The 23,212-nt window shown below is 35.7% G+C and overlaps 1 protein-coding gene across 6 annotated transcripts in view; it reads left to right on the top strand.

Annotated features, from left to right (window-relative positions):
- The window catches only part of RNF138 (ring finger protein 138), a 40,272-nt gene that overhangs the window by 11,874 nt on the left and 5,186 nt on the right, over positions 1-23,212 (top strand). For 3 of the 6 annotated variants that reach the window (XM_059409413.1, XM_059409412.1, XM_059409414.1), the window contains exons 3-6: positions 6,699-6,864; positions 8,047-8,162; positions 21,111-21,167; positions 22,165-22,276. In XM_059409413.1, the coding sequence (XP_059265396.1) occupies positions 6,699-6,864; positions 8,047-8,162; positions 21,111-21,167; positions 22,165-22,276 (451 nt within the window). The other 3 variants (XR_009405986.1, XM_059409415.1, XM_059409416.1) reach the window with 3 other exon arrangements.

The raw sequence follows: 23,212 nt of genomic DNA on the forward strand, positions 1-23,212 counted from the left end.
TTATGTAATTTATTTGAATTTTAAGTTTATATAATTTTATATAATTTTAAGTTTATATAATTTATTTGAAATCATTATTAAGTTTATATAATTTATTTGAAATCATTGTAGATTCACATATAGTTGTAAGGAATTATACAGAAATCCTATGTACTGTGACCCAGTTTCTCCAAATGGTAACATCTTATAAATATAATTAGAATATCTGTTCCAGTAGAGTAAAGATTTTGAACATTTCCATCACCACAAAGATCCTTCATAAAGCCCTTTTGGGGTGGCCAAAAGGGGCTACATCCACTTCCTATCGCCCCGCCCTTCCTTAACCTTTGGCAAGCACTAACATTCTTGTGTTCTCTATTTCCATAATTTTGTCATTTCAAGAATCTTATGTATTGGGGTGCCTGGATGGTCATTAAGCGTCTGCCTTTGTCTCAAGTCAGGATCCCTGGATCCTGGGATGGAGCTCCATGGTGGGTTTCCTGCTCAGCTGGGAGCCTGCTTCTCCCTCTCCCACTCCCCTTGCTCGCGTTCCCTCTCTCACTGTCTCTCTTTTTGTCAAATAAATAAAATCTTTATTAAGAAAAAAGAATCTTATGTATTGAACAAGTCTGTAAATATTAGTACAAAATGGGTGATTATATGGTATGTGAATTATATCTCAATAGAGCTATTACCAAAAAAGAATGTTATGTGCTGTAATGTTATGTAAGTGTAATCAAATACTATGAAACCTTTTGGGATTTCTCTTTTCACTCAGCATAATTTTTTGGAGATTCAGGTTGTTGTGTGTATCAGTTGTTCCTTTTTGCTGAGTATACATGTATGCATGGTATGAATGTACCACCTTTAATTAACCATTCACCCACCAAAGGACGTCTGGAATAGCCAGTTTTTTACCGTTACAAATAGAGTTGCTATAAATATTCAGGTACAAGTTTTTGTGTGAAAGTAAGCCTTTGTTTCTCTGGGATAAATGCTGAAGAATGCAATTATTGAGTCATGTGGTAGTTGTATGTTGTTTTGTTTTGTTTTTTAAATGCCAAACTATTTTCCATAGTGTCTGAACCATTTTACATTCCCACCAGCATTGTTTTTTTTTTTTTTTTTAAGATTTTATTTATTTATTTGACAGAGATCACAAGTAGGCAGAGAGGCAGGCAGAGAGAGAGGGGGAAGCAGGCTCCCTGAGGAGCAGAGCAGAGAGCCCGATGCAGGGCTTGATCCCAGGAGTCTGGGATCATGACCCGAGCCGAAGGCAGAGGCTTTAACCCACTGAGCCACCCAGGCGCCCCTCCCACCAGCATTATATGAGTGATCCAGTTTCTTTATAGCCTCACCAGCATTTTATGTTGTATTTTAAAATTTTAGCCATTTCAGTAGGTATATAGTGATACTCATGATTTTATTGTATTTCCCTAAAGGCTAATGATGTTGATCATCTTTTCGTGTACTTATCATCTGTAGTGTCTTAATGTAAAATCTTGTCTCCTCATATCTTTTGCCCATGTTTTAATTAGTTTGCCTTTTTATTTTTTAATTTCTTTAAAATATTTTGCTTATTTATTTGCCAGAGAGAGAGAGAGTGCACAAGCAGGGGAAGTGGCAGGCAGAGGGAGAAGTAGACTCCCCACTGAGCAGGGAGCCTGATGTGGGACTTGGGCCCAGGACCCTGGGATCATGACCCAGGCCAAACACAGATAATTAACTGACTGAGCCACCCAGGCATCCCATAGATTGCCTTTTTTAAAAAAAGATTTATTCATTTGAGAGAGTGAGTGACAGTGAGTGGGGGGAGGGGCACAGAGGGAGAGAGAGAGAATCTCTGGCAGACTCACCACTGAGCATGGAGCCCATCCTGTGGTGGTTGATATCAGGACCCTGAGATACATGACCTGAGCCAAAATCAAGACTAGGAAGCTCAGTTGACTGAGCCACCCAGGCACCCCTAGGTTGTTTCCTTTTTCACTGTTGAGCTTTGAGACTTACTTAAGTATTGTAGATAACTGTACCTTTGTTAGGTGAGTTCAAAATGTTTCCAGTCTATAGTTTATCTTTTTATCCTTTTAGTGATCTACTAAAGTCTTTTGCTTAGCAAATGTTCTCAGTTTTTATGAAGTCTACTTTATCATTTTTTTCTATTTAAAATCTATTTTCTATTCTAAATAGAAAATCTGACTTTGTGATTGTGAATATTTTCTATTTTTTTTTCTAAAATTTTTGTAGTTTAATGTTTTACATTTAATTCTGTGTATTAGTTTCCTAGGGCTGCTGTAACAAAGCACAACCTTGGTGGCTTATAACAACAGAAATTTCTCTTCTTCAGTTTTTTGTTTTTTTTTTTTAAGATTTTATTTATTTAGTTGCCAGAGAGGGAGAGTACAAAGGGAAAGCATTAAGCAGGGGTAGAAGCAGGCTCCTGGCTGAGTGAGGAGCCTGATGTGGGACTCAATCCCAGGACCCTGGCATCATGACCTGAGCTGAAGGCAGATGCTTAACCAGCTGTCCCCAGAAATTTATTTTCTCATAGTTCTAGAGAGTAGAAGTCTGAAACTAATTGCATTGGGCCCAAATCAAGGTGTGACAAAGGTCTTCTGAAGCCCTGGGGGTCACACCATTCTAATCTCTCCTTTCATCTGAACATGGCCTTCTCCCAGGTGTCTGTGTCAAATCTCCCTTTGCCTCTCTTACAGAGATACTTGTGATGGCATTTAGAACCCATCTGGATAATCCCACCTAATTTCCCCATTCCCAAATCCTTAATTTTAATCAGAACTGTTGAACTATAAGGTAATACTCACTCTTTCTGGGCATTAGAAAGTGAGTGTATCTTTGTATGCCAATTTCCCAGTTTACTGCTGTCTAACCTGTTTCCAGTTAATTTTTGTATAAGGTGGCAGACTTAGATTGAGGTTCATTTTTGTGCCTATGGACATCAAATAGCTCTAGCATCATTTATTGAAGTTTGTCTTTTCCTCTGTTAAATCACTTTTGCACCTTTGTTAATAATTTTTGCTTAAAGTTTTTTTTTTTTAATTTTAAGTAAATTCTGTGCCATGCATGAGGCTTGACAGCCTGAGACTAAGTCATGTGCTCTACGAATTGACTCAGCAGGCACCCCAATCATTTTTGCTTTTCTTTCTTTTCTTTTTTTTTTAAATTTATTTATTTGACAGAGAGAGCAAGAGATCACAAGTAGTAGGCAGAGAGGCAGGCAGAGAGGGAGGGGGAAGCAGGCTACTTCCTGAGCAGAGCCCGACACTGGGCTCGATCCCAGGACCCTGAGATCATGACCTGAGCTGAAGGCAGAGGCTTTAACCCATTGAGCCACCCAGGTGCCCCCATTTTTGCTTTTTAAGATATATTCTTGCCAGTGTATAAGATGTTTCAGTATCTTTTTAATAAAACCCTGCTTTGCCTTTATTACTTTGTTTGTTTCCACTAGAGATTTTTGTTTCTTCATTTATGTCTACATGTTGAATAAAGTCCTAAAATAAAATTTAAAAAAATTTTAAAAATAAAGCTAATTTTAACTGAATACTTTTTTTTGTTTTTTATATGAATATTTTTCATTTTTTGACACTATCGATCTTTAGTAATGTAATTATTATTTGGAGAGTTTGTATTGTACAGTTGTTATGTGTTATTATTTTGGGGGCTATTTGAGTATTTTCTAACAAAACAGTTTGTCTTCTAAAGTAATTTTTATTTCTTGCTTTTCTATATTTTATGCCTTTAAGTCTTATTTTTATAGCCACTGCCAATATTTTGAAAGTGGTGAATTGAAATTACTCTGTTTCTACTTTTTAGTAAAAATCCATTCAACATTTAAGCATGTTTTATACTTCATAAAAATAGAAGCATGTAGTTGTACCCTTAACATCTGGCTTCTTTAACTCAACATTACATTCATCCATATTCATTCTCATTACAATATCTTACAGTTTTAATTTTATGAATATGCTACAATTTATTCATTCTTCTTTTGATGGACATTTGTATAATTTTCAGCTTTTGGCTGTTACCGGTATTGTGGCTGTGAACTTCTTAGAAATTTCTTCTGATTATATATGCAGTTCTGTTGGGTATAAACTTAGAATGAAATTACTGGTTTATAGTAGATACTGTCAGTTTCCAAATGGTTTTGTATCAGTTTGCATTATCATAGATCAAATGGGTGGGTTCACATCCTTCTCAATACTTGTATTTTCTACCTTTTTCATTTTAGTAGCTCTGGTTGGTATGTGGTGTTACCACATTTTTACTATTTTAGTTATTTAATCAGCGAGTGGGCTTTGAAATTTTCCTTTATTTTATCTCTTCCGTCTAAATACAGTGTTCATTTGTGCATCTTGGTTGCTCAAGATCTTTTAATATTCTATGTTTATGTTTTATTTATAATTAATTGTTAAATTAGCCAGCGTATTTGACTAATTTACCTTCCAATAGTGTTCTACTTCATTTCTTTCACTCAAGTATCATCATTTTTATGCATGATTATTTCTTTGTAATGAATTTTACTGTTGTGAATTTTGTTGATGGGTTTTGATTCCTTATTTAAAGAAGAAAGTTTAGCTTAATAGTTTGGTGACAGTTTACTCTCATCTTTATATTATTTCTCTTTGATAGGTTATTAGACTTGGCTTCTGTAATATTACTTAGTCTTTCTTTTTCTTTGGCTCTTCCTCTCTGAACACTCCTGTAAGTGCTTATATTTCTCTAGATTGTTTCTGTAGTGCTCTTGGCACTTGAACAGCTCTCCATATTTTTCTCCCTAATTTCAAGATCTGTATTTGCAGTTGTTTACTGGATATCACGCATTGAGATTTTTGTAGGTACTTTGAACTTGCACCCATCTTTCCTCTGTCAAACCAACTCTTCCAATGTTTCTTAACTTGATGAATCCAGTCACCTTTTATTCAGTCTTCTAGGATAGAAATGCTTATCTTTCTTATCTTCCCACGATTGTCATAACATTCTGTTGGTTTTGTTAACATAGGAAGCTCCCTGTATACACAGTCAAACTGACAACTGTGTCTCTGAAATAGAGAACCTCGGTTTCTTCTACCCCTGCCTTACTATAGACCTTTTCATGGTTGAGGCTACTGCTCCAGTTGGTCTTGCTTTTTTTGTTTTTGTTTTTTCTGACTCATCTTTCTTTTTTTTCTCTTTTACGGTCCCTTTGATTATGGAATGCAAACACCGACTAAAACAAAGAATTTAAGTTAAACATTTAATATTCAAAATTTACAAAATATATAGACAATTAAATTTCAGATTTTTAATAATTGAACTTACAAATGATAGTTTTATAACTTTGTAATTTTCATGCTTTCCAAAATTATTAAAGCTGAAAGTGGCACTCAGACTTTCGGGATGTCCTCTCTTTAAGGATTTTGATAAGTACTGACAAATTGTTAGCCAGAAACACAATACTCATTTCTTTATATATCTTCTAATAGTGGTTATTATTTTTAAAGCTAGTTTTTAGTTTGATAGCTGAAAGATGGTATCTCAGCCATGTTTACTTTGCATTTTCTTGGATGAATTATTATTGTTTTTACTGTGATGAATATTTTTAATATTTTAACTTGTGGTCTTAATTGGTAATCATATCAAATGCCATGTTTTATATTAGCTACTATTTATGGGGTACTTTGTAACTCAAAAGTACTGTGATAAGCATTTTACTTACTACCCATTTTAATCCTTTGAACAATTGTTTCAGCTATAGGTATATTATGAATGAGGAAGCTGATTGTAGAGGGGAAATGTGACTTGTTCAATGCTACATAGTTAGGAAACTCATTTTCTATGATCTGTTATTATACTACAAGCTTTCCCTTTTTGTTAGAGGAGGAAGATTGAATATTTGCATTTATAGGGGATTGGATTAAATTTATATGTACTTTGGATCCCAAATGCAGATGTCTATGATTTATCTAATTTTTTTTTTTTAACAGCAGAATGATCAAGTTTGGTATTTGATTGGGTTAGGAGAGAGGAAATAGAGATTTTAGTGAGTTTGGTTCTAATTAGAATGTTTAGACATAAATTCAGAGCTGGAAGGATCCTTAAATATTTCTCAGATTCTGTTCCATTGCACTCTGTTTTGGGAAATTTTCATATTTCCTGACAACACAAGTTTGGGTACTACTTAATGTTATCATTAGCGGAGAAACCTTTAACTGGTTCATTCTAGAATTTCCCAAATCATTTTGTGCACTGTTTGGTGGTAGACCTATTCATATCTTATGGACTATCTCAAAGTACATGAGTTTGAGACAAAAACTGATGTGGTCTATTCTTTCATTTCATAAGGGGAGGAAATAGAGATCCAGTTTTGTTTAGTGTGTTACCTAAGATCACACTGCTAATAAATGACACAGGATAAGCCAGTCATTCCTTTGTGGACGCTTCCTCTGATAATGTTACGTAATGTTAATACTTACTTTTCATATATTATGTTAAAAAGTTTAAAGCATAATTGAGTGTAGTTTCTTTTATATTCCTATTTAGCCCAATTATTAGCCTTAGACTCCGAGAAATACATGTATAGTTTTTAAAATTCCGCAGGTTATATACATATGAATAGCCTAACTCATTTAGCTTGAATATATATCTATAACTGCTTGAGTGTGTTTAATCATAGAAATGAAGTCTTTTTTCTGTAGTTAACATGTCACAAATGTTTGGTTTAGTTTCTGTAGAAAATGTTTCCTGACTGCAATGAGAGAAAGCGGAATACATTGTCCCCTCTGTCGTGGAAATGTGACTAGAAGAGAGAGAGCATGTCCTGAACGGGCCTTAGACCTTGAAAATATCATGAGGAAGTTTTCTGGTAGCTGCAGATGCTGTGCAAAACAGGTAGAGTAAATGCAACATAGCTCTTCTTTGAAAATGAAGGTTCTACTCTACTTTGAAAATCAAATTCCTATTTGAATTTTCTTGGTAGGTGCTGGTTTGAAGAGAAAGAAGTTACTTAAATTGGGTAGAAAGGCCAAAAAACCTGATTATAGATCTTGATAGATCATAAACTTATTGAGAACAGACTGAAAGATACAGTCTGTGAATTTGTCATAATTTTTAGCATGGTATTTTTCTCAAAGTAATTGCTCATTGATTACCTACTAAATGAACCAAATGAACAAACTGGCATTTAACTCATTTAAACCCCATTCTGGTACAAATTGTGATGGTAACAGCTTCAGTAATGCAGTTTTGTACACAGAAATGGGCCAGATGGATTTATGTAGTCAAGGAGCTCTCTGGCTGCCCACTTTACTTGTGTTTGTGTTTAAAAAAAAAATCACAGGATATTTTGCAGAAAACTAATTAATTTTTAAGGAACAGGTGAGAAAATCAGGTGTTGGCAAATAACTGGCATTAATTCTCCAGTCTGTTCATTTGAAGAGGGAGTGAAGTGGTGAGGGGTGGTTAGGCTTTGAGTATATCCATGTATTTATGGATTTATTGCTGCCACTTTTTCAAATAGCTAATAAAGTCAGTGAGCAAAACCAGTTGCTTTTTCATGCATTCACACAAGTCAGATCTGCTTTTCCATCTCTTTGAGGGAGGTGTTAACTGACAGGGCAGTGAAGTGAAGCCAGAAAGTACACTTGAGAGATTCAGGCTCTGCTTCTCTGTGAGAAGCTGAAAAATGTTCCAGGTGTTAACCTGGGAACCTAATTTTTTTTTAAAAGCACTTTCCAACTCTGTCAGTGCAATAAAGAATAAAGAAATGGCCAATACCATAAGGCAAACCAATTACTGCTTTTAATTTACTCGTTTTTGGTCTATTATTAGTAGCATAGTTTCAAGTACAAAATTATTGTTAATATTTTTTTGCAGTGAGTTCACATCTGCATCTAATGGACAGAAACTTATTACTTATTTTCAGCTTCTTAAGAATTAAATCATTTACTTAAATTAAATGGAATATTTGCTTGGTTATGTTTATCTTGCTTTTCTTCTGTTGACAATATCTCAAATCTTACAACTTCTGTTTGAAATTAAAAGTCACATTACATTTTGATCAATAATTTACAGATTAAATTCTATCGCATGAGACATCATTACAAATCTTGTAAGAAGTATCAAGATGAATATGGTGTTTCCTCTATCATTCCAAACTTTCAGATCTCTCAAGATTCAGTAGGGAACAGGTAAGCAATATTTATTTATAAAAAGAGAATTTTTATAGTTCAAGTAGAATTGTTTGGAGAACTATATGATAAAGTGTTTTTTGTTTGGGGGTATGTATGTGTGTTTAAAGTATTTTGCCAGGTAACAGATTTATAACATTTGTCTTCAAGCTTGTTTAACTCATGTAAGATTGCATCTGGGAGAGCATCTTTATAATGTACTTAAGCTTGTGTTATTTAAAAATAATTCTAAGGAAAAAAATCTACATTTCTTTAAATAAAAAACAGAGTTGAAGCCTGTTTTCTTTTGCAACTGAAATTACTTGAAAACCAAAGAAAATCCCTTTCAACTAAAATCTTTATTTGCTATCTGAGAAATAGAGTTGTTAAAAATTTTAATTCTCATAATAAGATGTCATGTAAAAGTGAGATGTGGTACTACTAAATTCTTAGTTCTATTTTAGTCCCCTCCGCTTTTTAAACTAGATCTTGGTTTGCTTTATCTTATTGTCTCTGATGTGTATGTATTAAACATTTCTATGAAATGTACTTTACACAGAGTAGTGACCAAAATGTACATGTATGATTTTTAAAATAGTGATAAAACAAATATCCAGTTAACCACTATAACCCAGATTGAAAAATAGAACATTCTTTAGGGTCTTAGAATCTCCTTGTGAGCCCATATCCTTTTTTTTTAAAATTAAATTAATTTATTTATTTTCAGAAAAACAGTATTCATTATTTTTTCACCACACCCAGTGCTCCATGCAATCCGTGCCCTCTATAATACCCACCACCTGGTACCCCAACTTCCCACCCCCCCACCACTTCAAACCCCTCAGATTGTTTTTCAGAGTCCATAGCCCTATCCTTTTGAACCACATATTCCCAGAGGTAGCCACTCTCCTCCTTTTTAGGTTATTCATTCCATTGCTTTTCTTTGTAATATTACCATCTATGCATGTATCCCTAGACATAAAGTGCTTAATTTTTAACTTAGTTTTTAAACACTCAATAATAGCAAGTACACACATAGTTTTTGTGTAAGGAAAAGGCAGTATTGGCAGTAGTGTGGAAAGGCTCCCAGGAGACTGGATTAAGCAGAGTCTCTTAAGATTTTATTTCAGTAGCATTTCATTTCATGTGTTGCTAATTTTCAGTAATTAACTGCTCTTAAGTACTTAGGCTTATGTACTGTAGGCTTCTCTACTCATATGAAACTGGTCTAGTCTTTAGGAATTTTCTGATTGCCCAGTCTGCAAAATTCTTTTAGATTCTCATTTTACTTGACTTAGCATCATTGGATGAAATGGGTCACTCCTGTTTTGTAATTAAAAAAAAAAAAAAAAAAAAGTCTCCTCAGGTTCCTTCATCTCTGTGCTTTCTTTATTATTGTACCTCTGCTATATTGCAATTATTCAGCAATTTTTTATTAACTGAATAGATTATTCTTAAGTGTGAGGTGGTGTTTGTCTTGTTTAACATTGTATTTCCAGTTCTTGGCAAAGTTGCTCGTATGTATGATTTGTGTAATCACTGCTTGTTAAAGGACCAGAGTTTCTCCTCAGAAGTCTTGTTGCCTTCTCCTTTACCTCTCAGATCCAGTTTGATTACTGATAGCAGTATTCCTCATCTGTGCTTTTCTTCTAACACTATTGTCACTTCCCTAGCTCGAGCCTTCATCATCTCTCATTTGAACTATTACGGTAGTCTTTTTATTGGTGGTCCTCCTCTAACCTGTCCTATATGCTGTTGCCAAAGTGGTATTTCACAAGTGCAACTCTGATCTCTTTCTCCCTGTCCTTATACCTTACTCCGTGTACCTTGGAAGTCCATAGCGTGACTCCATAGCAGTGCTTCTCATTCTGAATCGCATGGGCCAGCAAGGACTCTGAACTACCTAAACTGCCAAATATTTTGTGTGTGTGTGTTTTTCTGGGGAAAGAATGTTGAGATTCTCAAGAGGTTCCATGATCTAAAATCCAACAACTGTTTTATCAGACAGAATTCTTTATTCTAAAGCCCTTTCTGATCTGGAACTTGCCTTGCATTTTTTAGCCTTTCTCTTTCTTGGCTAACCATCATTATATCATATGTCTTAGCTACATTGAATTATTTGTACCATTTCCTCGCCATCCTTAAGAAGCAGTATAAGTTAGCAGTTTTAGAAAATGAACCGTTGGAGTCAAACTACCTGGGTCTACTAATTATATGATCTTGGCAAGAAACTGTATCTCAATTTTCTCCTCTGTTTTAAAAGGGGGGATGGTAATAATACTATTAGTACCTTATTGGGTTGGGAGCCATTAAATAGGTTAATAAAGGCAAAGTATATTGAATCGTACCTTGCTTGGTAAATGGTAGTTTTTATTTTTTTATTTTTTAAAGATTTTATTTATCCATTTGAGAGAGAGAGAGCATGAGAGGGGAGAAGGTCAGAGGTAGAAGCAGACTCACTGTGGAGCTGGGAGCCCGATGCGGGATTCGATCCTGGGACTCCAGGATCATGACCTGAGCTGAAGGCAGTCGCCCAACCAACGGAGCTACCCAGGTGCTCCAAAAGGGTAGTTTTTAATTATCACTCTCATCATTCCCTCACCTCCATACTTTTACAAGTAGTAGTCCCTTTTCCCGCCACCCTAACCCACACTTTGCCAGTCAGTGGACTTTTTCTTTTCTTTGAAGATTTAGACCAAGTGTTAATCACTCTGTAAAATCTTCCCTGACCTCTAGAATTTCTTCCTTTTGGTATGCCCTTTCTTTATTCTCCAACTAGGTCCTCTAAGACTTGATTATATTTATTTGTTTACTGCCTTTCTTTTTAAAATCTAGAATGGACTTCTTGGTCTTATTCATTTTTATGTCCTGTGAAAAATTATAATTGTAATGGGAAAAATTGGGTTTGTGTATGAATTATTAGTAAGGAAATTGGTGAAGGAAGGAAACGAAGGTTGTTTGTTTTTGTTTTTTAATGTAGGAGGTAGGAAGATACGAGGCCAGAGTAAGGCTTCATATCTCCTCTCCACCAAGAGGAGGGAGATAATGCACTCAAATTAGGTATTTTGAGGAGAATTTAGTAAGGGGACTATTTTCAAAGGTGTTGGGTACACTATGTGAGCAGCTGGAAATCACAATAGTTAGCGATGTACTCTGGGTCTGCTGAAAGCAGGGGAGGGGAGGAAGTAGACACCAGAACTTGGAGAAAGTGAGCTGTATAGAGAGGGCAGCTCGGAGGAATGCAGCCAGCTGAGGCAGTTTTGGTAGGAAGGAGTCTGGGAAATAAATACCCTAACTCTCCTCTTGTTTTACCCTCCCAATTGCCTGCTGGGCTGAACCCAACTGGAAAGCAGAGCGGGGAGCCTATTGATGCAGGTTAGTCTCTCAGTACACAAAGCATGGTGAAAAATGGAGGAGAGAAGATCTGGAGGGACAAAAGATAACCCAGCATATAAAGATTTCAGTTAGTAGCCAAATATATTGTAATATCCTATCAACTATGTTTCATAGCCTCCAAGTAGCTACTACAAAGAAGAAAACATCCATTATGTTATTAACATTGTCTGTGATATTATAAACAAAATGTTTCTAATGAAAAACACAGCTATTCCTGATACTAAAAGAAATGATACTGAGGGATGCCGGAGTGGCTCAGTGGATTAAAGCCTCTGCCTTCGGCCCAGGTCATGATCCCAGGGTTCTGGGATCGAGCCCCGCATCGGGCTCTCTGCTCCTCAGGGAGCCTGCTTCCTCCTCTTTCTCTGCCTGCCTCTCTGTCTACTTGTGATCTCTGTCTGTCAAATAAATAAAATCTTTAAAAAAAAAAAAAAAAAGAAATGATACTGAAATGATTTTGCCCATAGCACCCTTAAAGAAAACTGTGCGGTTAAACGTCATCTTTCCTGTGGTAAATACAAAACAAGGTACATAGGGCTGTAATTTAAAGGCCCCCTTCAAGGTAGCTTATGATAATGCCTTATTGTTATTAAAACTTTTCTTCCAGGGTCTTTTCTCTGATATGCTGGCTTAATTAATCTAGGTGTATTGGTAGAATGGAGAGGATCTATAAATTCATGCAGTTCTCCATGAAGATCATTGCTAGCAGCTAAGCTTTTTAAAACTGCTCAGTTTGGAGAATTTAAGGTCTTACTCTTTGTCAAGTTACTGGAGAACAGGTACATTTTATATTGCTGATTAAGAACAGAATCATGGGGCGCCTAGGTGGCTCAGTGGGTTAAGCCGCTGCCTTCGGCTCAGGTCATGATCTCAGGGTCCTGAGATCGAGTTCCGCTTCGGGCTCTCTGCTCAGCAGGGAGCCTGCTTCCCTCTCTCTCTCTCTCTGTCTGCCAGCCTCTCTGCCTACTTGTGATCTCTGTCAAATAAATAAATAAAATCTTTAAAAAAAAAAAAAAGAACAGAATCATGTAATTAACAGTTAAGCAGGATTTGGTGACATTTTATGAAAATTCATTGCTTTAATAAAACCTCTTTGTGGCAGAGTCAAAGGACTACCTAAGAGAGTAGAGCAGGTGTTTTCTCAGAATACAGTTTTCAGTATTTCCTTGTAAGTACAAATGGATGATTTAAACTCTGAACTTCATGGCTGTGGAAATTCTTTTTTTTTTTTTTTTTAAGAGTTTATTTATTTATTTGACAGAGATCGCAAGTAGGCAGAGAGGCAGGCGGTGGGTGGGGGGGAAGCAGACTCCGCACTGAGCAGAGGGCCCGATGCGGGCCTTGATCCCAGAACCCTGAGATCATGACCTGAGCTGAAGGCAGAGGCTTAACCCACTGAGCCACCCAGGCGCCCGGCTGTGGAAATTCTTAAAGTGGTGTCTGCATGTACCTATCTCAGCAGTTTAAAAAAAAAAAAAAATTCAAAATAAATCCGTTGATCGTTTTATTAATTCAACATAGATTTATTGTACTTTTAAACTACTGGGCACACTCTACATGTTCAATACACAGGAATAAGTAAAACACAGTCCCCTTTTCTATATATAAACAGTTTAACTTCCAGTTGAATAATCCAAGATAAACTAGCCCACTAGTTTCAGTCAGATCATTCAGGGTATAATTATTTACTATAAAGTAATAAATGTTAGAGGATGTTTAATAAAATTATTTCATTAGTATGGGGTAGTTTGTCATGATAATTATATAGCAGTCCTAGTTGTTTAAGGCCCTCTCTAGTTGATACTAATAAAATTCTGGTTTTAACATATAAGAGTATATGCTGTTTTCTTTAGCCACTAGAAGTGAGGAAGAGGAGGATAGGGAGGAAAGATGCATATAATCATTGAGATACCAGACACATTTTATCTTCCTTGGAAATTGTTTGGTCTGGTTGTAGGTTTTTCTTACTAATTTTGACTCTTTGAAAATATTAATCTGTAGATATCAGTAGGTGCATATAGTTTAGTCCAATACAGCCCTTCAGAGAGACTGAAAGTTACAAGCAGTCTTAGGTTGTTCCTACAGATTTCTTTCCAAGATGTTGAACATTTTAAGTGGCTAAATAACTTTCTTTGGTTTCGTTTTTGTTTTTGTTTTTTCTTGAGAGAGGACATGTATATGGGACATGGAGGGGGGCAGAGTGAAAGGGAGAGAGAGAAAGAATCTTAAGCAGGCTCCATGTCAAGTGAAGAGCCCAATGCAGGCCTCAATCTTTTGACTCTGAGATCATGACCTGAGCCAAAAACAAGACTCCGATGCTTAACCAACTGAGCCTACCAGACACCCTGCTAAATAGCTCTTTATTAAGGAATCTGGTATAAGTATTAGGTAAAATGACTTTTCCTTATTTATAAACATTCTTTATATATTGTAGATGCCAATCCTTTATTCCATGTATTACAAGTATATATAATTTTTAAATTTTTTTTTTCCTCAAAAAAAAATTTTTTTTTTTTTTTGCCATTTTGTAAAACACATAAGTATAGACTTTGGGATTTTTCTTCATATTTTTTTTTAAAGATTTTATTTGTTTATTTGACAGACAGAGATTACAAGTAGACAGAGAGGCAGGCAGAGAGAGAGAGAGGGAAGCAGGCTCCCTGCTGAGCAGAGAGCCCGATTCGGGCCTCGATCCCAGGACCCTGGGATCATGACCTGAGCCGAAGGCAGCGGCCTAACCCACTGAGCCACCCAGGCACCCTTTCTTCATATTTTTAAAAGACTAGAAATGAGATACTTAAGCATTTTGAAAATTTTGCTTTAAGGAATATTGCAACTTAATTTAGCATTAAATGGCATAGTCATACATAATTTTAATTCTTTTTCTTCCTTTTTAAAAATGTTTTATTTATTTAAGTAATCTCTATTTACTTGGGGCTCACAACCCCAAGATCAAAATTTGTACACTCTTCCAACTGAGCAGCCAGGGGCCCCTTTCCTTTTTTTTTTTTTTAATTTTGGAAAGGATGCTTAACATGAGCTAGCTAGCTATCCTCTTAACAGATTTTTAAGTGTATAATATAGTGTTCTTATCTATTGTCACAGTGTTGTACAACAAATCTCTAGAACCTATCTTGCATAACTAATGTTTTATACATATTGATTAGTAACTCCCGATTTCACTGTCTCTTAGTCTTTGGCAACCACAATTCTGTTCTTTGCTTCTATGAGTTTGACTATTTTGCATAGTTCATATAAGTGAAATCATGGAATATTTGTGCTGTGACTGGCTTATTTAACTTAGAACATTCTCAAGGTTCATTCATGTTGTCATTTTCAGGATTCATTCATTTACAGGATTTCCTTTAAGGTTGAATAATCAGTTGTATGTATATGCCACGTTTTCTTTATCTATTCGTATCTTTGTGTCTTTATACATTCACAAGATTGTTTCTGCCTCCTGGCTTTTATGAATAGCCCCACAGTGAACATGGGAATGGTAATATTTCTTCATGATCTTGATTTCAGTTGTTTTGGGTAAATACCCACAAGTAAGAATCCTGAATCATATGGTAGTTTTGTTTGTTTTTTGAGGGGGAACCTTCCTACTGTTTTCCAAAGTGGTTGTAACATTTTCGTTCCCTCCTACAGTGTACATAGGTTCCAGTTTTTTCCCACACCCTCACTAATACTCGTCTTATATGCTTTTTTGATAATAGCTGTCATAACAGGTATGAGATGACAGCTCATTGTGATTTTGATTTGCATTTCCCTGTTGATTAGTGACCTTGAGCATCTTTCTATATACCTGTTGGCCATTTCTATCTCATCTTTGGAGAATTATTCAAGTTTTTAGCCCCTATTTTGTAATAGGGTTGGTAGTTTCTTTGCTGTTAAGTTGTAGGAGTTCCTTATATATTTTGAAGATTAACCCTTTATCAGATACGTGGTTTATAAATATATTCTCTCATTCCATAGGTCATCTTTTCACTCTTTCGGTTGTTTCCTTTGCTGTGATGAAGCTTTTTAAGTTAGGTAGTCCTACTTGTCTATTTTTGCTTTTATTTCCTGATTGCAAATGTCTTTGGCTACTCTTGTTATAGTATCTTTTGACAAACAAAAATGTGTTATTTTTATTTGTATGTATATATATATATATATATATATATAATTTTTTAAATGATTTTTGCATTTTGTATCATGTTGAGAAATTTTTTCCTATGTCAAGGTTATAAGATATTTTCTTCTTTGAACAGTTTAAAGCTCTGCTTTTCACATTTATTTTGAATGTATAATGTGAGGTAGAAAAAATTTCCCCATGTGGTTAGCCATTTGTCCAGTACCATTCAGTGGGTCAATTTTTTCCTCACAGATTTACAGTGCCATTTCAGTCCTACACATCTCTCTGTGTTCTGTTCTGTTCTGTTCATTTGCTTATTTCTCTGATATCAGGCTATCTTAATTATTATTGCTTCAACAATAAGTTTTAATGTCATGTAAGGAAAATTTCCTTCCTTGGTTTACTTATAAAATTGTTTCTACTATTCTTGTCCCCTTGATATTCCACATAAATTTTAGAATCAGACTTTTGAGTCTCCTGAAAATCTCTGTAGAGATTTTGATCAGAAGCATTATAGAGGTTGAATTCATTGAAATCATAGATTTGTAGGGAATTGACATCATATGATCCTGACTTTCCCTGTTTACATTAAACAGGGAAACAGCTTGTCTTCCCCAGTTTTTTTAATGTGATTTTTTAGAAAAGATTTTTATTTATTTGACAGAGATATCAAGAGAAAGAACACAAGCGTGGGGGAGCTCTAGAAGGAGAGGCAAGCTTCCCACTGAGCAGGCAGCCCCATGTGGGCTCGATCCACAGACACTGGGATCATGACCTGAGCTGAAGGCAGATGCTTAGTGACTGAGCCACCCAGGCACCACCACCACCCCCCTTTTTTTTTTACAGATTTTATTTTTTTATTTGACAGAAAGAGAGATCATAAGTAGCCAGAGAGGCAGGCAGAGAGAGAGGAGGGGAAGCAGGCTCCCTGCTGAGCAGAGAGCCTGACTCAGGACTGGATCCCAGGACCCTGAGACTGTGACCTGGGCTGAAGGCAGAGGCTTTAACCCATTGAGTCACCCAGGCACCCTTCTCTCCCTTTTTCTTTTTTAAAAGTTTTTTTTAAATTCATTTGAGAAAGACAGGGCAGGAATGTGGGGGGTGGAGGTGGCACGGAGGGAGAGGGAGAAGCAGGGAGCCTGCCCTGGAGCTCCATCTGAGGACCCTGAGATCATGACCTGAGCTGAAGGCAGACCCCTTAACCAACTGAGCCACCCAGGTGCCCCATCTCTTTTTTTAAAAGAGCATTTTTTTTAAAAAATGTGCTGAAAAATTCCATTTAGAGCATGTGTAAATATGTTTTGTTGTATCTTTTCCTAGTAAAACTTCTGTTGTATACATATGGATGTTTTTTCCTGTTTTGTAATCTAAGTGATTATTACTAGTGCGTAGGAATAGTCCAGATTTTTACGTTAAGATTGTATTAGCAACTGTTGACTTATTAGTTCTCATAGTTCCAAATAATTTACCTGTAGATTCTCTTGGACTTACTATGTGGAAAATTTTTTTTTAATGTAATTTTATGTCTTAGTGTTTCATGTCATAATTTATTGCATTAACTAGGATCTCTATCCAATATTAAGTAGGAGACACCTTTCTCTTGTTCTTGATTTTAAGTGCGAATGCATCTAAAATTTTATTAAGTATTATGTTTACTGTAGTTTTTTAACATAGGTATTTTTTATCTGTGTCATAATGATATCATTCTGAATTTAAGATTTCCCCATTAAATGGTTCTGTTCAAAATGGGATCTTTTGGGGCGCCTGGGTGGCTCAGTGGGTTGAAGCCTCTGCCTTCCGCTCAGGTCATGATCTCAGGGTCCTGGGATTGAACCCCACATCAGGCTCTCTGCTTAGCGGGGAGCCTGCTTCCTCCTATCTCTCTCTGCCTGCCTCTCTGCCTACTTGTGATCTCTGTCTGTCAAATAAATAAAATCTTTTCAAAAAATGGAATCTTTTATGGAATTAAAACTTACATACATTTGACACAATTCCCAGATATTTTGGTACTTAAGGTGTAGGCATTTGTATTTTTAGAAGCATTGTGAACGATCAGGATTTTTTGTTTTTGTTTTTGTTTTCATTATGGAGGTTGCATCTTATTGAATGGTTATTCTGCATCAGATGAAATGATCTTTTAATAATTTTAATTGATAATATGGTACCTGTAATAGATTTTCTGTTGTTGAACCCATTCATGCATTTCTGGAGTAAATGAATAGGCTACCAGTAGTAGCCCAGACATGGTACAGGATGATTAGGAAGGGCTAGAGTGATGATAATGACAGTTATAATGGAAAATAGAGAACTGTAATGGGAGAGGCAAGGGAGAAAGCATTTGAAAAGGGCATTAAATTTGATATTAAAATGTTTTAAATCACTTTTGTGGTTGTATACCCCATCAGTGAAAAAAATAAAGAATGCATTCCTAGTACATGTATGTTTATTTTAAAACTATGCATCTGGGGCACCTGGGTGGCTCAGCTGGTTAAGTGTCTGACTCTTGGTTTTGGCTCAGGTCATGGTCTCCAGATTGTGAGATCTAGCTCTGCATCGGGTTCCTAGCTCAACAGGAAACTGCTTCTTTCCCTTTGCCTCTCTCTGTGCTCTCACTCACCCTCTCTCTTTCACTCTAAAATGAATACACAAATCTTAAAGTAAAAATAAAATAATAAAAAACATGCATGTATTTTACAGTACAAATACTTTATGTACATTTAAAGTATGCAAAATTTAAGTGAGCTAAAGATGAAATTGTTACTTTAAAAATAAATTTTGCTTAATGGTATGAGATATTTTTATTAATGTTTTATTAATACTTTTACTAAAACTAGTATTGTTGACTATACTTTCTAGAAAATTTTTTAAAAGATTTACTTAGAGCACACACACACGTGCATGAGTTTGCGGGGTAGACGCAAGAGAGGAAAGGAGAGAATCTCAAGCAGACTCCCTGCTGAGCGTGGAGCCTGTCACAGGGCTCAGTCTCACTACCCCAAGGTCATGACCTGAGCCAAAATTAAGAGTTGGATGCTTAACTGACTAAGCCACCCAGGTGCCCCCTAAAATTTTTTAAATCTTAGTTTAACACTATGACATAATCAAAGATTTGAAACTAAGTTCTTTTTACAGCGATACTGATTTTGCTGACTGTCATGGCTGAAAAAGATATTTACCATACAAAAGCTTATAGATCCAAATAGAAGAAGTATGTCACAGGTTGAGCTTACTAAAATTTTCAGTTCCATTCATTAAATGTCAAAAGAGCTTTGTTGAAATTTTCATCTTCCCTAATGATGTTACAGTTGTTCTTATAAACCAACTAGAAGTCGTTACAGTGTTTTTATTTTATTTTATTTTTTATAAACATATATTTTTATCCCCAGGGGTACAGGTCTGTGAATCACCAGGTTTACACACTTCACAGCACTCACCAAAGCACATACCCTCCCCAATGTCCATAATCCCACCCCCTTCTCCCAAACCCCCTCCCCCCAGCAACCCTCAGTTTGTTTTGTGGGATTAAGAGTCACTTATGGTTTGTCTCCCTCCCGATCCCATCTTGTTTCATTTATTCTTCTCCTACCCACTTAAGCCCCCATGTTGCATCACCACTTCCTCATATCAGGGAGATCATATGATAGTTGTCTTTCTCTGCTTGACTTATTTCGCTAAGCATGATACGCTCTAGTTCCATCCATGTTGTCGCAAATGGCAAGATTTCATTTCTTTTGATGGCTGCATAGTATTCGTTACAGTGTTTTTAAAGGACACATTCAAAACCCAGTGATTATATTTATTTGGAAGATTTTATTTGTTTTTTATTTTTTAGTTTTTTAAGTAAGCTCAGTGCCCAGTTTGAGACTTGAACTCAGAACCCTGAGATTAAGAGTCATATGATGTACCGACTGAGCGAGTCAGGCACCCCTATTTGAAAGATTTTAAAAAGATTTAAAAAAACAATTAGAAAAATCTGTTACCAAGTTTAAAGATACAGATATGAGATTTTTAAAAAATAGGTGACACATACTGTTTTCATTAACAAATTCAGAATAACTCTTTAATAAATGCAGTTTCCATAATTTGAGTTTATTTTAAAAAGGTGTTTAGTCTTCACATTGTTAAAATGCCATCTTTACCTGAAGAGACAGATTAGTATCTGCCGGAAAGGTACAGAAAAGAATGGTTTACTAGTTTGCTCTTTGGGTGTGAAAACTGGGAAGCTCGCTTGCTGGCTCAGCATTGGATAGATGTGTGTGGAGAGAGAACATGGTTATTTTCATAGAAGGGACAGTCTTTGGGAGGGTGTCTACACTAAATAAACCTTGTTGTATGTAGCTCTATTATGAAAAATCAAAAAAGGAAAATTCAAAAAGAAAAGAACATTTGTTAGGCAGCTGGTATAGTAACGGTTTTGTTTTTTATAAAAAATGAATAAGCATTTTTCTAGGTTTAACAACTCTTTTAATTCTGGTATTGAGATATAAAAGCAGACATCTGCATGGTACAGTTCTTTGCCCACTACCTGTCTCATTTCTGTTAATGTTTCTGCTATTAAAAGGATTTGTTTCTATAAAATTGACCATTCTGATAATATTCTGTAATGCATAAGTGACAGTCCCCATTTGGAACATACCAACTCATCCCTCTGGATTTCTCTAATACTGCATATGACATTTGGCTCCAGGACAGGGTCCCTCTGAAGATGTCAAATTGTTCTGTATATTAAATGTTGGAAAGTCTAGTTCCTTTTTTGGAAAATAAGAACATAATGAACATTTAAATCTTCTCTTAAAACTACTCTGCTTTGGAGGCTGCATCTTTAAACCACATTCTAGTTACAAGTCAGAAAGTTCACAGATTCTTGCTTCTACCTCAGCTTTCAAAAACTAGGTAGTCTAGGTGGAAGAGTCTCTTTGAAAGTCTGAAGAACCTGGGGAAATACTATCATGCTAGAAATTTAAGATAATTCTGCAAAATTCTATATTCTCTATATATTTGTAACTGCATAAGTTAATTTGAAAAGGATGTAAATAAAGATTTAATAAGCAGTTTTCTTACCAGAATTTATTTAGAAAGTAATGCTATAATTATTTCATAGTTCAGAACTATTTGAAGTTCAGGCTTTTTTTTTATTTTTATTTTTATTTTTTTTAAAAGAGGGCGTGCATGTGCGAGTTGGGGGAGTGAAGAGAGGGGGAGAAAGAGAATCTCTAGCAGGGTCCGTGCTCAACACAGAACCTATATGGGGCGCAGTCTCATAATGCTGAGATCATGACCTGAGCCAAAATCAAGAATTAGATGCTTAACTGGCTGAGCCACCCAGGCATCCTGAAGTTCAGGCTTTTAAAAAAATTCAGACTAGTCCTTTCATTAGCAATTCAAGTTAGTGAATCTGTAATGTGCTTTTTTACTTGAGGTATTAACGTTTTCCCACCTCTATTCTTCTTAAGTAATAGGAGTGAAACATCTACATCTGATAACACAGAAACTTATCAAGAGAATACAAGGTAAGCTTTTGAAAATTTTACTACTTTAGTATATAATATCTGTCACTTTATAATCGATCTTTTAATTAATTAATTAATTAATTAATTTACTTGACAGACAGAGATCACAAGTAGGCAGAGAGGCAGGCAGAGTGAGAGGAGGAAGCAGGATTCCTGCTGATCAGAGAGACCAATGTGGGGCTCAATCCCAGGACCCTGAGATGAGCCAAAGGCAGAGGCTTTAACCCACTGAGCCACCCAGGCACCCCTGAAATTTTTTTATAAAATGAAATCATCAGGCATAATGCTAGACTAGCAATTAAATAAATGCTACAGATGCTTTTACAGATCACGTTAAATTAGAATAGTGTAGATCTCCTCTTTTACTGTGGTCCAGTTTCTTCCATGCATAATTTAGGTAGAGATGTCAGTATTAAACTGTCCCTTTGCTGAAATTCTGAGGTATTAAACTTCAGTGATGCATGATCCTCAAAATGTTTTGAAATGTTGATTGTTCTGATGATTGACACTATTGTTTTTCACTTTTCCTATGAATTTTGGATGTTAGATTCCTAGAGATTGGGATAGACTAAGGATCTGACCTTGATGGGAATCTTTTTAATAAAAAGTTTTGACGTCCTAGATATGGGACACCACAGGGTGTTTACAACTTTCAGGAGAGTTACAGAGACATCTGTTGGCCTTACACAAATGACTAAATTTAAGTTGTTTGGACGTAACTGCTTAACATATGGGGCAGCTAGGTTTGTTTTCGTTTAAGCTAAAGGCGCCACGAGAAAATGTACTGAAACATTTTAAGGGTACTGTAAACTGAGATTGTTTGGGAACATCTGTTGTAGATAATTTACTGAAAATAGTTTTTGCAAAATGAGGAAATCTTTGAATAATAAGTATATTTTTAAAAAACGAAACTTAAAATAATTGGTCAAAGAATAGAAAAGCATCATTTTTGTTACGATTTCACCTTAAGTACATTTCATTTAAAATTATTTTATAGTTCTTCTGGGCATCCTACCTTTAAATGTCCCTTGTGTCAAGAATCAAATTTTACCAGACAGCGTTTACTGGATCATTGTAACAGTAATCACCTATTTCAGATAGTTCCTGTGGTAAGTACCTATGTTAAAGACAGTCTTCTGTTTAAATATGCTCTTCCATTTTACTTCATGTGTATAAGGGAAAGTAGTTGATTTAAACTTGGAATGGGCATTATCAAGAAGGTAGACTTTTGTCAACAAAAAATTGATGACCAGAAGCAAAATAAGATATTTAAAATTCCACTAACTCACTTATAGAAAGGGAGATGGTTATTATAAGGGTGATGTAAGAGAATAGGCTGGAGGAGAGTGAAATCATGAAAGGTGAACTGGGGATTTTCATTTGAGGAATGGCAGAACCTCTACTGAGACCTCTCAATCTCTTAATCTGTAGGATTCAGGCAGCTGGATCTGGCCTGGTGGACCTGTTGTAGGTGAAAGCATTTATAAATAAGAATGAAGTCAGTAGGTGTTTTTAATTGTATCCTTGCAGAATCTAGTATATGAATGCATAAAGCACGGAAGGAAAAGAATCATACTTTCTTTTTGATGCATACATATCTTTTTGATGCCATTTTGAGGCTGTGTAAGAAAGGGGGAGACCTTTTTGATGAATGAGGGAGACAGTGGACTGCAGGATTCCAGCATTGTGTTAATGGTCCTACAAGTCCTCTTTTGGAACATGAGTTACACAGGTAAGTGATTTCAGCTGTGGATGGTACAGGAGAAACTGAGCTGGAAGAGATACTTCCTTTTCACCTGTACATTTTGATATATATTTTCTTCAGAAATAGAGTAGAAAGAACATTTCATAAATAAAATAAGGATTATAGGTATTTCTAAGCAGATTTAGTTGGTAGTGCTAGAAAAGGTGTGAAAGATATGCCTCAGTAACTACTGAGACTACACTTAAACTCTTACATAGCACAAAGGGAGACACATCACCTACTCCGTTCATTAGGGGACAGTCAGTTAATAAACAAATACAATTGCCAAAGATCTCTCCAG

The sequence above is a fragment of the Mustela nigripes genome, chromosome 8 (genome assembly GCF_022355385.1).
Source record: "Mustela nigripes isolate SB6536 chromosome 8, MUSNIG.SB6536, whole genome shotgun sequence".
NCBI classification, from domain to species: domain Eukaryota; kingdom Metazoa; phylum Chordata; class Mammalia; order Carnivora; family Mustelidae; genus Mustela; species Mustela nigripes.